The sequence below is a fragment of the Poecilia mexicana genome, unplaced genomic scaffold, assembly GCF_051168715.1.
Source record: "Poecilia mexicana isolate PSO_F unplaced genomic scaffold, ASM5116871v1 scaffold_20, whole genome shotgun sequence".
In the NCBI taxonomy this organism is placed as follows: domain Eukaryota; kingdom Metazoa; phylum Chordata; class Actinopteri; order Cyprinodontiformes; family Poeciliidae; genus Poecilia; species Poecilia mexicana.
This window is the reverse complement of record NW_028263389.1, coordinates 10,422,517-10,437,430: the sequence shown is the minus strand read 5'-3', so window position 1 is coordinate 10,437,430 and position 14,914 is coordinate 10,422,517. Positions and strand designations below refer to the sequence as shown.

Here is a 14,914-nt window from a genome sequence, read left to right as displayed (position 1 = left end):
AACGTGTATATTACGGCCAAACAAACTGTCTTTTCAACAACCAGTGTCATAAATAATAAAGCGCATCCCCATAGTCATTTTTACAAACTTCTGTTTTGAAAGAAAGCTGCATACTTGACATGCCTGCATTACCAGTCTTAACACTCTGCTAGGAGTGTTGAGGAAATGAAGATGGGTGTACATCCCCCAACAACAGCTCCACTCCAACAAACCTCCCACCAGCAAAGTAGTCGAGTCAAAGGCCTCAGCCACGCAGTAGCAAGCGCAGACATATTGTGCAAATAATTTATGGCTGATGCAGCGTTCATTTGAAATTAAGATGAAAACACTAGGAGCTTCCTCACATGGAGTGGTATCTCATTAAACGGTGTAGCCCAATCTTTGTGTACGCTGTTCATCTTGACTTGCTATTCAGAATATTCAGTCAATTTTTGGGTGAAACGGGCATTTTTAGGCCCTCATATGCTGTCATAAATCCCTTTTCAGACAAACAGTTTTATGTTTTTTTTTTAAATAAAAAGTTTAAGCAGTCCAGATATTAGAAACTGTTTGATCTGTTTACCCTGTCATGATAAGAAAGGCTCGGTTATTCCCACAGCGGCATATTTACTTCCTTTTTTACGCTCCACTAACAAATATCAACCACACTAAAGTTTGTTTGTCAGGTCTAATTTGGCTTGTTCAAACACTGCATTCTGTACTTCTCAGTGTCCTTGGTTTTATATCTAATAGCTGCAGCCCCTCCTTCCTCACCCCCACTCGACAAGCCCACCCTTCCTGCGCCGACACATCAAGAGGAGGCAGCTTGATCAACCCTAATAGGGCCTGGTAATTAGAGTCTTTGCATGGAACCTGTCTGTGTGCAGCTACTAAGCAGGTTGGGGAAGGACTGCCATGCACTTGACAGCGTGGAAAAAACAATGTAATGTTTGGTATATGGACCAAATTAGCCAGGCAGCGGTAAACACATTCCACTTCTAAAACAATGGTGACACTAATTAGGGAACCAATGTTTCATTTCAGAGTTCAAGTTTTGCCGTTGTGTGAAACACTTGCAGGTCGTTAGAGAGCCATCTTGAGGTTTTGTGAATGCAAATTTAAGAGACCTTCCCGAATAAAGGCTGTGGGCTGCAGAGAAATAAGATTGCAAAATGAAATCTGGAAGATCACCAAGGAGCATTCAATAAGTTATAAAATAAAAAAATCAACACCACTTGATATCGCCTAAACCGATGTGCTTTTTGACATTTTTGCTTCTTCTGCTTGGACTCCACACTTCAGTTTACAAAAAAAATAAAAAATCAACACCTATTTGGAGTCATCATTGCATTGTGGATCTAGTATGATTCAGAAAGAAGAAGCTGTTTTTAGGGGTAGTTTGTTTCATAATTTGTTTTCACATAAAATTGTATTATTGCAAAAAATCACATTTTAAAACCAGTCTCTAAGAAGAAGAAGCCAGATGAATCCATGAAAAATGATCTTGAGTCTTTCCTATCCTTTGGGGCAAATACTGAAATGTATACCCTTTCTTCTTCACAAAACAGCTCAATCTTGGATATTATCTGCGAATATACATTTTGAAGATGTTTTACAAAACTTCAACTGATTGATTTTGACGGATTGATATTCTATCTAAACAGTTAGTTGTAAGGGATATCGCAAGCTACGTATCACTTTCATTCAATTCAATTCAAATTAAATTCAAAAATATTTGATTAATCCTAGAGGGAAAACAAATGTAGAAGTCAATGTTACAGTGAATCTGAAGAAGCCTCTGACTGAAGACTCTTGTTGTAAAGTGTTCTCAGAAAGAGGATGCTCAGGGCTGTCTGTAATTGTCTTGATTTCCACAAACACATTCACAACACTGAGAGACCACTTACTGTTGGTCTGTCAGAGGGAATCAAAATAAAATATATTTGTATAAGATGATATCATATACTTTAGTATTAGACGGTAATTAATCTTTTATCTAAGCTATAAACACTATGATAGAAAATAGAATACATTTATTTCATAAAAATATTTTAAACAAATTCATGTAACAAAGGTTCTAGATAACCCACATGAGGCCGACATACAGAACTGTCGATCACCACTAATAAATTTGTTTCCCTTCTTTGTAGGCAAGTGATGAAAACCCTGTCTTAGTTTGTATCCATTAACGGTCTGATTTGAGAGGATTCAGAACATAGAGAGGTCTCAGTTTCAGCGGATAAACACTTGTTGAGGCTTAAATTATTTTTTTGGGAAGCTTTCATCCCGTACTTCTGTCTCCACTCCGTGCTGTGCTTGTGTTTGTCTTTGTACGGAGCTCCCCTGGTGACATCAGTGGGAAAAACACTATGACACGGGAATTGAGTTATCAAGCTGTGGCCAAAACATCACAACTGATTGGCAGACACTTTTAAGATGAAATCAAGCCATCATGAAGAGCAGCTTGCTCAATGTCTGAACGTTGTTTGCGTTTCAAGCTGTGTATTTTAGACAGACAAATCAAGTTTCTTCAGCTAATGATGATACTGTGCTTAACCGCATGGGGTTGGTCGACTTCACTGGGATTCATTCCAAGATTAAAATAAAATTTGATCGAATCAAGTTTATCCATGCTTTATGAATGACAATAGACATATAGGGCAGAGCGCTTGCCTCCTTTGGTTTCTCAACAAGGAACACAATAAAGTGGAGGATTTATTCCACAAGTTTCAAATAATCACAGTGTAAATGGAAAATAGATGTTCTCACGGTTGTGCATATTAAGTCTTCCAACAGTCACAATGCTGTAAGTCATCATTTGATCATTTGTCTTTTGCTTCCATGAAGCAAGCCTTTCCTAAAATATATTTTAATTATCTTGTGCAAAATATCTTACGTTTTTTTTGGACAATAGTAAATGTTAATTTTTAGAAGACAAATGCATTTGTAAATCGTTTAGATCTTTTAGGCTCTAAAACTCAAATTATCAACCAATGCTGCATGAGCAACTAAAGCAAATAAAGCAAATAAAATAACTGGTGTGAAATGTTATTTATTTTCATTGTAGTCTTTAAAATATTGGAATTTCCAAATAACTTTATATTTTCTGTTTGGACTGATCATATCATTGTAAAATATTGAATCAGATGTTATTATCAGCTACTCAATAATTAAGTGACTTTTTTTTGCAGAATAATGTTTTACTCTTACTTGAGTATTGTCTTTGATGGCTACTTTTTTACTTTTTTAACCATTTTACCGTTTTCCTTTATTTTAGTGAAGATATGGTGAAATAGTGCTAGTTTTACTTGTTAAAGTCTGGTAAGTACTATAAACTAAATGGGTTTACATCAGTGTTTAAGAAAGTCATAAATGGATGTGACAATGATACATTGCAGAGACTTTTTGTGTTTGTAGGAAATTCCATATACTTGAAGAGGTTTCATCTCTCATTTAAAACCCTACTAATTTCAAAACATATCTTGAGGTATTAATATATGATATATGATGCAGTCAGAACAAACAATAGGGCTATTCAGGTTGCATACGTGGCTGCCAAAATCCCATGACTCACCGGGTTTTACAATGCATTTGATTCAGTTTTTGGCTTATTGTCACTTAATGACCCAAACATGTCACCTAATGATGTCAAGTGAATTGTTTCCATCATGTCTCAAGGTCTGATTGAGTCGACTGGGAATATTAATGAAGGCTGCACTGTAGGTGTTAGAAAGATGAACCCATAAGTCACATCTGTTTATTGTTGTTTTTTAATGTTTAACATAGATAGCCTTATATCTTCAAAAGAGTGTCCCTTGTACTTGAGATAAAAGTGAACCACTGGATATTGACCCAATGAGCTGGCTCTTCTGTACTGGATGGCTTGATTTGTGGTACTACCAAATCTACCTTCTGGTTCCTGCTCTAGAAGTGCTAAGTCATTGGAAGTTGAATAATTTAAATGTCAATCATTCGTTTGGATGGGTTTCAAAATATGTCAAAATAAAATCATTATTTCCAGGTATTTAACATGGCAACCCTGTTTTAGTGAGTCAAATAGGGCTACAAGCACAAGGTAAGTCCTTAAGAGATTTTAGTTATAGGTTTAGCATAAAGCGGATTGCTGGCCCTCAAATGTTTTTATATTTAGTACCACATAAGTAAATATTGTTTCATACTTTCACACAAAAAGTGACTTTAAACTGACTAAATTAGATTGTTAATTGATTTCGAGTGGTAACTATAATAATTTAAGAAGATATTACAGAAAACATTATTATTTGCAGCTGGTTGATGTTGATTGAAATCTTTCTTTTTAATTTTCTTTTTACTGACACATCATGAATAGATAGGCCAAATAAGAATTTTATCTTGAACCCAACTAAATGAATACGAATCAAATTATTATTATTATTATTATGGGATTGATGTTTCCACTGCGCCTGCCTGCAGGATGTGGCGATTGCTGCCTTTTGATTCGCTGCATGTGTACACACACCGACTCAGCTCCCACAATTCAACAGGCAACAAAGGAAGAAAGGAAGAGGCCGTGAGCTATAAAGAGTTAGCTGACCTAGGTTAAAAGATGTACCATTAATTATGCCGTTGTTAGCCGCCAATAGTACCCGTGTGTAAAGAAAATTACTAAGTCCGGCCATGTTTGTGTTTTTGTGCTTTATTTTTCCACAGAAGTGAACTAAAGGGACGGTGGCGGTGATGTTTTCGACATAAAACGCTAACAAAGCTAACTGACTTAGGTAGTAAGGTAGCAGTAGCTACGCTAACGTTAGCCAACAATCGCCTAGGAGCATATCTTTTGCCAGTGAGTTTTCACTGACAGATAACTAAACATTAATACACTGCTTACGACAAAAATAAAGCTGGGAGCGACAAGGTAAGGAACAGTGTTGTATTCTTCCTTAGACAAGTTTAAACGTATACTTTTCACAGGTCTGCTAACAGCAGTTTCGTGTTGGCTTCCACGCAGTCTTAACATTTATGACATAATGGGCGTCTCTGTTGGATATTTTTAGGAGAAATGTGATATCTTTATATTAAAAAGCGACAGAACGGATTCGGAGTATTCACACTTAAAGCATAAAAGTAGAATGCTAACACGTAGCTAACCTCCAAGCATGCTCTTGTGTCCGTAGGCCTTTCCAGGTCAGGGCATACCTGGCTAATTTTAGTGTTTAGCACAAGGCGTTCATGACTTTTGCATATCTTTAGGTGTTGTGTTTTTTTTTTTCATAGTGCCTTTTATTTGTGAATTTTATCGGCAGACCTTTGCATATCAACTTGCTTTTGCTCATTTCAACAGTAAATGAAAGGTGGTGGAAGTGGAATTTGACCCAACTGACTCATCATTTTCCTGCAGATAATGGTGAGTAATCAGATTGCAGCTTGATTATCTTGATCATCAAAAAGCTCTGTTTGAGAGCTTTACGTGGTCCTGATTTACGAAAACAATTCTGAATGTTGAAAAAACATACAGGGATTCCCCCACTGTATTATAAGCCTGGCAGCCTACCATGCTTTACTAGCTCTGCCACCAGGCTAAGCATAGCTTGTTTATGTTTCTAGAAAAATAATAATAATAATAATAATAATAATAATAATAAAAAAAAATCAAACCGCTTTTTTTTTTAAAGCCAGGCTGCAAGCGTCTCTGTTGCTCTTAGCATTTCACTAGCAGAGCAGATTTATTCCTAAAGGATAGGTTTATAATAGATAGGTTTATAGTTTATGCATTTGAAGCCGACAGTGCGCGGACTAATCACACAGCTGGCGCCTCTGCGCTTTGCCTCTGCGCTTTGCCTCGCGCGCTGCTGCTGTTTTACCTCAGCGGGATTGCACATGCCTCCTTTCACTCAAACTGGACACAGGCTGACGTGTATGGATATTTACATCAACTTACTGTGAGGAATTATGAACCTTTGGAGAACTCTAGATAAGAGTTTAACCCCTGCCGCGTTAGCTCTGGTTACGCAGCTCTACATGAACCGCAGGAATAACTTGTAGTCGCTCTTTCAGTGGTGCTTTGAGCGAGCGGTGAGAATGATGTATATTTGTGAACAAAACATTATGCAGCATTTACATCTCAACACGCTGCCCAGCGTTTGGCTTTGTCTTCCCTGTGAAGTTTATGTCTATGTTCCCGGTTGGCCAGTGCGTTAGTGGTTAACGACCCAGTGCTAATCACTCATCGTGCAGGTTTAACCCGGTGAGGAGCTTTCGCGCTCTCCTCGCAGTCACACATCACGCTGATTTTATATTATAATATTATTATTACTAGTATTATTTTTACGGTTACACTAAGCACCAAACCATATCAAATGCTTTGTCCACTTAGTCAGAGTTAATGTGCGTGGCCACCGGACATCTGAAAAACTCGTCCAGAAACTCGACCAACCAAAATAGTTTCTGTGTCCCTTTGTTAAAAACTCTAAGAGACACAAAATGAAAGAGCTACTAAAGCCACATTAGCAGCATTGAATTAAATCTCCTGTTTGTTGCGCATCTCTCCGCAGTACAGCGGGTTTAACTCATCATACAGGGCAAGAGTTCTTTTTGGAACTATAGATGAACAGATTATAATATTTTATTGCTGAATCCAGGTGATCTGATTTGGAAAGTGAAACATGATGATTGGCATTTATTTTAATGTTTAAGCAAGACTACGTTGTTTTTATATTCATGTCCAAACAAACTAATCCTATCCATGAACACAAAAGTAGGACAATCCAAGCATATAGATTGATTCAAATGAAGTTACACACATTCTGCAACTACATGGAATGTGTGTTTGCATTTCCTTTTAAATCCTGTAAAGCACTTGGTATTGCCTTGTTGCTGAAAATGTGCTATATACCTTTACCATTCCAGTTGAATCTTTAACTTAATACAGTGCAATGCTGTTAAATTTATTAGGTCAATTAGTAAAACAATTTTATAAGTAAAGTCAGCTTATTGCATTAACATACCTAATCATTTGAAGAGTATTCAGTAAAAGGAAATGTTTTACTCATCTCCCATATACATTTTTACATGTTTAAAGCATGGGGAGGGGTTGGTTTTGTAAAATTAAGTTTTCGAGCTCTATGCAATTGTATTACTTCAACAAAAACATACCTGGAGTGTTTGCTTTGATTCTTTCATGCTTGTTTGTGGAGTCCTTGAATATCCTGTGGCAGCCATTTTGGGGTGTCTAAAAGTTGCTCTCACAAAGTGGCGCCTGTTTACGCAAAGCTCCCTCTCTGAACTGCGGTTCCCAGCCAAGACTCAGCATCACAGAGCAAAACTACCAACGGTTTCACCACTCAGTTCCTCCAGACTAGCGACAGCAGCAATTAGCAAACACCTGGTGCGGGTCTGTTGAGCTTACCAACAACTTCTCAGTTAAATGCTCCTAAAAACGGCTGTAAACGGCATCATAAAGGAGCATTGTTCTGATGACTTGCTGAGTGTTGAAAAGAGTAGGTCAATATCAAGGCATCACATTTCTTTGAAGTCATGTTCGACATCGACATATCCAGCATTTTTATAACAACTGAAGGTAACATAGTTACTAATTGTGGTGAAGTTGTTTTTATTTGTGGGGATTTCTGCCAATTCTTTGGGCAAAAATGCCACAGTAAGATTTTTTTTCTTTAAACTCTCTGGCTTAATTTCTCAATCTAAGCTTCATCTAAGTTTTTCCATGAGTGTTCAGATAGGCAATGTGAGGGTTTTAGCAGCTCTTACCATAAATGCTTGTTTTGTGGCTTTGTGCATTTGCTGTTGGTTACAGTCTTCCCACTCCATGTGGATAACCTGTTCTTTTCATCTCTGACTAGACCCATAACATTTTCTGTCTGTCTCCTTATTTTAGCAAATGATAAATTGCTTGTGACCCCCACCTTTATTTTGCAGTTAAACTTTGATTTTAAGAAAAAAAAAGTCCTGTTTTTATAGATTGATATCATGTTTTTAATAATGACAGAATGTCAATGCAGGCAGGGAAAAAAAAAATCAAAATCCTTGGATTACAGTCATTCATGCATCGATCGCCCCAATTTCCTTAATTTTGAATGATCAGTGATCGTCGATGCTTGCATGTGAAACCAATTTTGTTCACAAATCTTATCTACCTCTGCAAAGGTCTGAAAATCAGCTCTGTCGCCTCATTTTTTTCAGTAAAAAATGAAAGTTTTGATAATTTAGTGGTTTGGGCAACAAGTACTGGGTTTTCTAGTTTGACAAGCGTGATTTACAGCTTCTATTGATTTGATTTTGAATCATTTTTTGCAGGAGGAATGATTGAAATAAACTTAATTTTAAAAAAATATTCTCATTAATTTGAAATGTCTTTTTAAGAAAAGAAAGCAAGGGGGAAAAATGATCATAAGTGTATTTAATGTAAGAATATATACAATTGTATTTTTAAGTGTTATTGGCACTGACACTTCTGACACTGTTATAGAAAGAGAATCTGAATTTGCCCAAATTAGAATCATCAGGTAAACCTTTTTTTAAGATCGGTGATCAGCCAGAAAACTGCAATCGGTGCACCCCTACTGAAAGCCTTTCAATATTTTAATAATTTCGATAATTAACTTTTGCCTTTGTATTTTGAGTTTTGTGTAAATCAACATTTTTTGACTTTCCTGTAACTTTGCTGGTGACACATCTGAATTTCCCCACTGAGGGACAATATTTGAAAATACCACGCAGTAAAGTTGTGTAATGTTAGAAAACCACACAGTGTGAGTAGAGTGAAATACCATATTTTTCTCCCTTTACTCTTTGTCATTATAATACCTACAATGTTGACCTTATATAATTTATTTGTGATCCAACCTTCTTTTTTGAGAGGTCATCTGATCTGTGTTGCATCAAATCTAACTGCTTAATAGTGAATGTATACTTTACAATAACAGGTGGGGAAAAAAAGTCTTTATCTTATTCAACTACATAGACTTTATTGCCAATAGTTTAACCATGATATGGATAGAAATATTCTAAAGCATTATTTCACTTGGTTTTGAAAGTAATCTTATCTTACGTAGCAAAGTATCTCTGGCACCTTAGGGAAATTATGCGAGTGCTCCAAATCTTGTTTTTTTGTGAACTTTGAAATGATATTTCTGTTATTAATTATAAAAGGAAACGAAAAAATATGTAACCAGAAAATGTATTACTTTAGAATCTATTATTATCAAACCGACTAAGATGTGTCTTTTTCTGTCTTCAGGGATTTTTGGATCCACTGTATGGATGACTTGTTTCATGTGGCCTGATGGAAGGACATTGTGGATAGTGCTTTCATCAGGATATCAGGAGAGCCGTCCCATGCCCCCACATTGGAGGGCCTGTCAGAATGAAGAAGATAAGCCTTAAGACGATCCGCAAGTCCCTCAGCATAAAGGGCAAAGAAGAGGGTGACTTTGTCATGCTCCAGCAGCCTTCAGTGACAACAGAGTTTTCTAAGGAGGAATCACTTTTTGGAGGGTGCTACACCAAAGACCTTTCAGGGTGTGATCTTGGTTGTGAGGACGAGAAAGGAGGCCAAAATAAAAGTCGATCAAAGAGTGAGGGCCTAATGGGTTCGTTAAAGAGGAGGCTGTCTGCCAAACAAAAGGCAAAAGCAAAAGGTGGCTCTTCAGCTTTGTGTTCGACAGATGACGATGACAACTTTTCGTCGTCTTCTGTGCCCATCAGCAATGAAGTAAAAGCCCAGAGACCCCTCAGATCCGCATCCTTGCGGAGTCACCATTACAGCCCCTCGCCGTGGCCTCTGCGACCGGTCAACTCGGACGAAGCGTGCATCAAGATGGAGGTAAAGGTTAAAGCCATGGTCCACTCTCCTTGTGCGAGTCCCAACTTAAATGGTGTTCATAAAGAATTTCATAACTTCCAGATGGAAGGGCTCTTTCAGGATCAAGCAGAGTCCATAAAGTATCTCCAACAACCACAAAATGGTGAGCTGCATCTAAACATCGACGAAAATGATGTGCCTGTGGAGCTGGGGTTGACGCCCCAGGACTATATCCAGTACACAATGCCTTCAGATGATGGAATGTACCCAGAAGGGTCCCACTCCTTTTGCCTCGATGGTTCTACTCCCATGGAAGTAGTGACAGAGGCAGATAGCAGGTCCCTCCACACCGAGCAGGGACAGGAGGAGCATGAACTGGTTAATGGGATGCCTGCGGACCTCTTTATGGAAACCTCAGTTAATAGTATTCTTTTAGGTTCTGCTGGTATGGTGCTCCAAAGCTCTCGGGTGGAAGTCCCACCTCCCCTCAGCCCCCTTCTGCCACCCATGACAAGTAACGGACACATCCCTAGGACTTTTTCCAGCTTCAGCTCTACAGACAGCCAGGTAGCTGAGAGGGTAAGACACCACCTCAACTTTGACCCAAATTCAGCTCCTGGAGTCAGTCGAGTGTACGATTCAGTCCAGAGCAGCGGGCCGATGGTCGTGACCAGTCTGACCGAGGAGCTTAAGAAGCTCGCAAGGCAGGGCTGGTACTGGGGTCCAATCACACGGTGGGAGGCGGAAGAGAAGCTGATCAACTTGGCCGATGGTTCGTTCCTGGTCAGAGACAGCTCAGACGACAGGTACCTGCTCAGCCTGAGCTTCCGATCGCAGAGCAAAACCCTTCACACACGCATCGAACACTCCAACGGACGCTTCAGCTTCTACGAGCAGCCTGATGTCGAGGGTCACACATCAATCGTTGATTTAATTGAACACTCCATCAGAGACTCAGAAAACGGAGCCTTTTGTTATTCCAGGTCTCGCCTTCCAGGGTCTGCAACCTACCCTGTCAGACTAACCAACCCAGTATCTCGGTTTATGCAAGTGCGCTCCCTGCAGTATCTTTGCCGCTTTGTCATTAGGCAATACACAAGGATAGACCTCATCCAGAAACTGCCCTTACCCAACAAGATGAAAGATTACCTACAGGAGAAGCACTACTGAGGACACAGACAGGGCAGTGGTAGCAGTTTGCACTTTTGTGTTCAGTTAAGATTTTTACACAAGGTTTACAGACAACCACAGTTTGAGACGACCGGTTCTGGTAGCTCCTGATTTATGTTTAAGTGATCCCGTCGTTGTCCATTCCACTCTTCTGTGAGGTTTTATTTTTCTGGTGTTCAGAAGGTTCTGCATCTAGTAATACTTACTCTATTGCAAAAATGTGGCTGAGGTGAAAAGCAAAGTAAGCTTAGTTGGAAACAATGAAGAGCAGACATTTGGCAGTTGTGATGGATGTATGCTGTTTGGCTGTGAACATAGAAGTTTCTTAATTATACGCAGTAAAGTTGAGCAAGTGGGGGAAAATAAAGTTCCTCTTTGAATTGAAAATGTGTTGCATTATCAACTGGATTGTACATTACAGATATGAATGTTTGCTACAATTGGTTTTTCATCTCTGCAGGCTGACTACTTTTGCACATCTTTTGCCTATCAGTTTTCTAGATGTTGAAATGTCTTTTTTTTTCTACTTTAGGCATGATCAAATTGCAACTTAAGATTTTGGATAGTGAAACTTTGCATTTAGAATAACAATGTTAAAGTCTGATGTACAAACATAGATATTAAATGACATTAATATGTGTTTGTCATAAATTCTTAGGCTAACTAAAGTACTAAGCCAAGGACAAACTGTGTAAAGCTGAACAGCAAAAGATGTTCAGATTTTGTCAGCCACTAGGATGTTTTCAATAGCTGGGGCTGAGAATTAGCTTTAAAATTGTAAGGCTGCATTTTGTCATTATGCATTTTTCAAGCCTAATGGTACTTCTAATGCTGGATGCAGGTGCTTTTTTCTAGAAATGGCATCAACTAAATGTATGGACTAAAAAAAAAAAAAAAAATGTAACATTAAAATGACAATTGTGCATTTGAAATCTTGCAAAATCTCCACTGCAGGTTTATGTTTTTTTCACTAATGCTTGTGTTGTCTGCATGTAGTAAAGGCTTTAAGATGGTCAGACTACATGGGAGAAGGTGTTGAACATTCTGCAACTTAAAGACATGTGAAATCTCGACTAAGTTACCTTTAGAGATGCACCGAGAATAATCAATTTCCAATTGGTGGTTTTTCGAAAGCTTTTGTCCGCTGATTATGTCTAAGTACTAAAATAGAGGAAAAAGTAAGAACAGCTAGAAGAGCTTTCAAACACTTCCTCCCACCCTCCTAGCTTTCCTGCCATGAGGGGTAATAAGTATTTTTTTAGTAAAAGAGGTGATACCACATTGTGTTTGTGACAGAGAGAATCATCTTTGTACAACAGGGTTTTACTAATAATTTTAAAACGGTATTACTGAGTTGAAGTTTAAATTGCCTTTAGCCTGTTAGTAGAAATGAGCACAGGTAGCATAACGGTCTGGATCAAGACAATGTAAGATCTTCAGAGTTATGAAAGGCTGCCATGATTTATAGATTCAACAAGTTCCATGACAGATGGAAGCAAAAAAAAAAAAAAAGTTAAAGCAGTTTTGCTTTTATCTTGCTCTCCATGATTTTTAGTGAACATGGTTCGACATGTTCTGCAACTGACTGTTTCCTGCTAATCAACCAGTAGCATCTCTGTGCTTCCTGTTGCTTCTTTTTGAACACCTTCTTCCATCAGCAATGACTTCCACACCGATCACTGTGGTTAACACCATCTGGTTACGCTTGGGTATATTTCAGCTGATCAGAAAAATCTAAATTTGCATTTCTGGCCATTTAGTTTCCAGAACCAGAATATCGGGGGATTTGCTGACTTCTCGGTGCATCTCTAATCTATTTGTAGTACTAGTGGTAACATTATGCTGGAAAGAAGACATGGACCTAGGAAAGATGGTGCAGGGCTTTGGGAAATACAGATTTGGGAAACATTGGTCAAGGAGTCTTCTCCACCTTGGAAGGGTTGTCAGGGTCTTGGGGTGTGATAAAAGTTGAATCAAACCTGTATGCCAACGTTGGTGTTCTAAAATGAAGAGTTTTATTTATTTATTTTTTTTTGCTGTTTTTCATATTGTCTCGAGTCTGTCCTTTCAGAGCTGCACTACCACAAGTTGTCCTGAGCTGATGGCGTCAGAATAAAGGGAAGAGCACACAGTATGCTACGCAAGTGCTTTATTTAGATAATTGACAGGGAATTGTCTCCTCACAATATGAATGGTCATCTTTTTTTAACATCAGTGTCCTTAAAAGTATTGCGAAATGGTCTTTGGCAACTTTGGTAGGTCTTTAGGGTGTAGTTTTAGTTGTAGTTAGCTGGAGACGTTGTCTGAGGAAGCACAGTGGAAACTAGATAGGATCTTTGAACGGTGTTTGCATGTTTAAACACTTAGTTTTAAAGCTTTGAGTTGTACAGGAATGAAGGATTTAAGATGTGTTTCGGCTGTATAGAGATGTTTTTTTTTTTGTTTGTTTGTTTTTGTTTCTTAATGTCACAAACTGGCTGGACGTTTTTTTTTTTTTTGGTTTGTTTTTTTTTATATACAAGAAATGTATTTTTCTTTTAACTGTTTGAGTTGTTTTTGTTGTCGTTTGAGACATTTGCCATCTGGGGGATGGGGCCGTACAAAAGGAATGTACGCTTGTTTGAGGTATCCTGTTATCTGCCTGCAGACCCGTTTCTGAAAGCATGGGGAACATAAGGACTACAATGACACATAATTTGCACTTGAACATTCATTGAACCTCTCTTTGCCTCAAGTTTTCCCTCAGATGGTGATTTATAAAGAAAAGTCACAGATTTGTCATGATGTATTCATATAACTGTAAGAGTAAAATTGTTTTTTTTTTTTTTTTCTTTGGGGGGATGGGGGGGTCACATGCCAGCATAATTTCAAAGCTATTCCTAATTGGCTGTTAAGATATGGGATCATAGCAAGAATGTGGATGTAAATTTCTTTTTACCCTTTTGTGTATGTGAGGATGTTTTTCAGTCAAAATGTGAAGACAAAATGTTAGTCTCTTTTTCTTATACAGTGTTTAATCCATCTTAATTATAATTCCATTTTAATTTTGAAATAATCATTTGATTTCGACACGCAAATCCTTTTCAGACGGTATGCTTGTGCATTAAAGCCTTCATTGTTCGATTCCAGAGGTTGACGCTTGTTCAGACTGCTGATTTGAATTAGTAACAGCTGTTAAGCACTTAACATACTCCAGTTTCTTTCTTTTCTCTCTCTCTTTTTCCTTTGTGCATCTCAGTCATTGAAGGTAATTGTTTATGACAAGATGTTTGTACAAAACCTTCCACTTTCTTTTCCTCACATTAACATCTTGGTACAATTTTGATAATTCCTTTAATGTGTTCTACACATTCGTGCTGCTTTGGGATATTATTGCCTTTCTTGTATTTAACAATGGTGGAACTAGAATGTTGCCACTCTAGATGTATGTACACGTAATGACTCGGTTGTCATCTTGGGAGAGCAAAGCAAAACTTGCAATTTGTTAATGACTGTAGTCGGTTAAAAGAGAATTAGTATTAATTAGTAGAGCCTCTGTAGAATTACCAGTTCACTCCAGTTTACATTGGTTGTCAACTTTCCAAAGTAGATAGTCTTTTTGTATTTTCTTTTGGAGAAAAAAAAAAATCAATGATTTATTGCACATTTTGGATACAGTTAGAGTTTTTTGTATCTGCCGATTATAAATTATAAATAAAAACTATATTCTAAAAAAAAAGGAGGAATTGTGTGTAGTCTTAATAAAATTATTATTTACATGTATACATCAATAACTGTCAAAAATCATGCATACTCATGTTTTTTTTTCTAACAGAAACAATTGAATTACTGAGATAACTATTCTGTTTTGAATTAAAAAAAATAAATCTAAGTATTGTTTTTTTTCTATCTAGTTAACTGAAAGTTTAGTGGAGGGGAGAAAAAGTATGATGGAAACAACACAGATATGAGAGATTTGTGACGTAAACC

The 14,914-nt window shown here is 37.7% G+C and overlaps 1 protein-coding gene across 1 annotated transcript; it reads left to right on the top strand.

Moving 5' to 3' along the window:
• Window positions 1-4,466: 4,466 nt before the first annotated feature.
• socs6a (suppressor of cytokine signaling 6a) lies at window positions 4,467-14,663 on the top strand. Its single transcript, XM_015000196.2, has 3 exons — window positions 4,467-4,873; window positions 5,300-5,362; window positions 9,212-14,663. The coding sequence occupies exon 3, from the start codon at window positions 9,338-9,340 to the stop codon at window positions 10,943-10,945; it is 1,608 nt and encodes a 535-aa protein (XP_014855682.2). The 5' UTR covers window positions 4,467-4,873; window positions 5,300-5,362; window positions 9,212-9,337; the 3' UTR covers window positions 10,946-14,663.
• The last annotated feature ends 251 nt before the right edge of the window (window positions 14,664-14,914 follow it).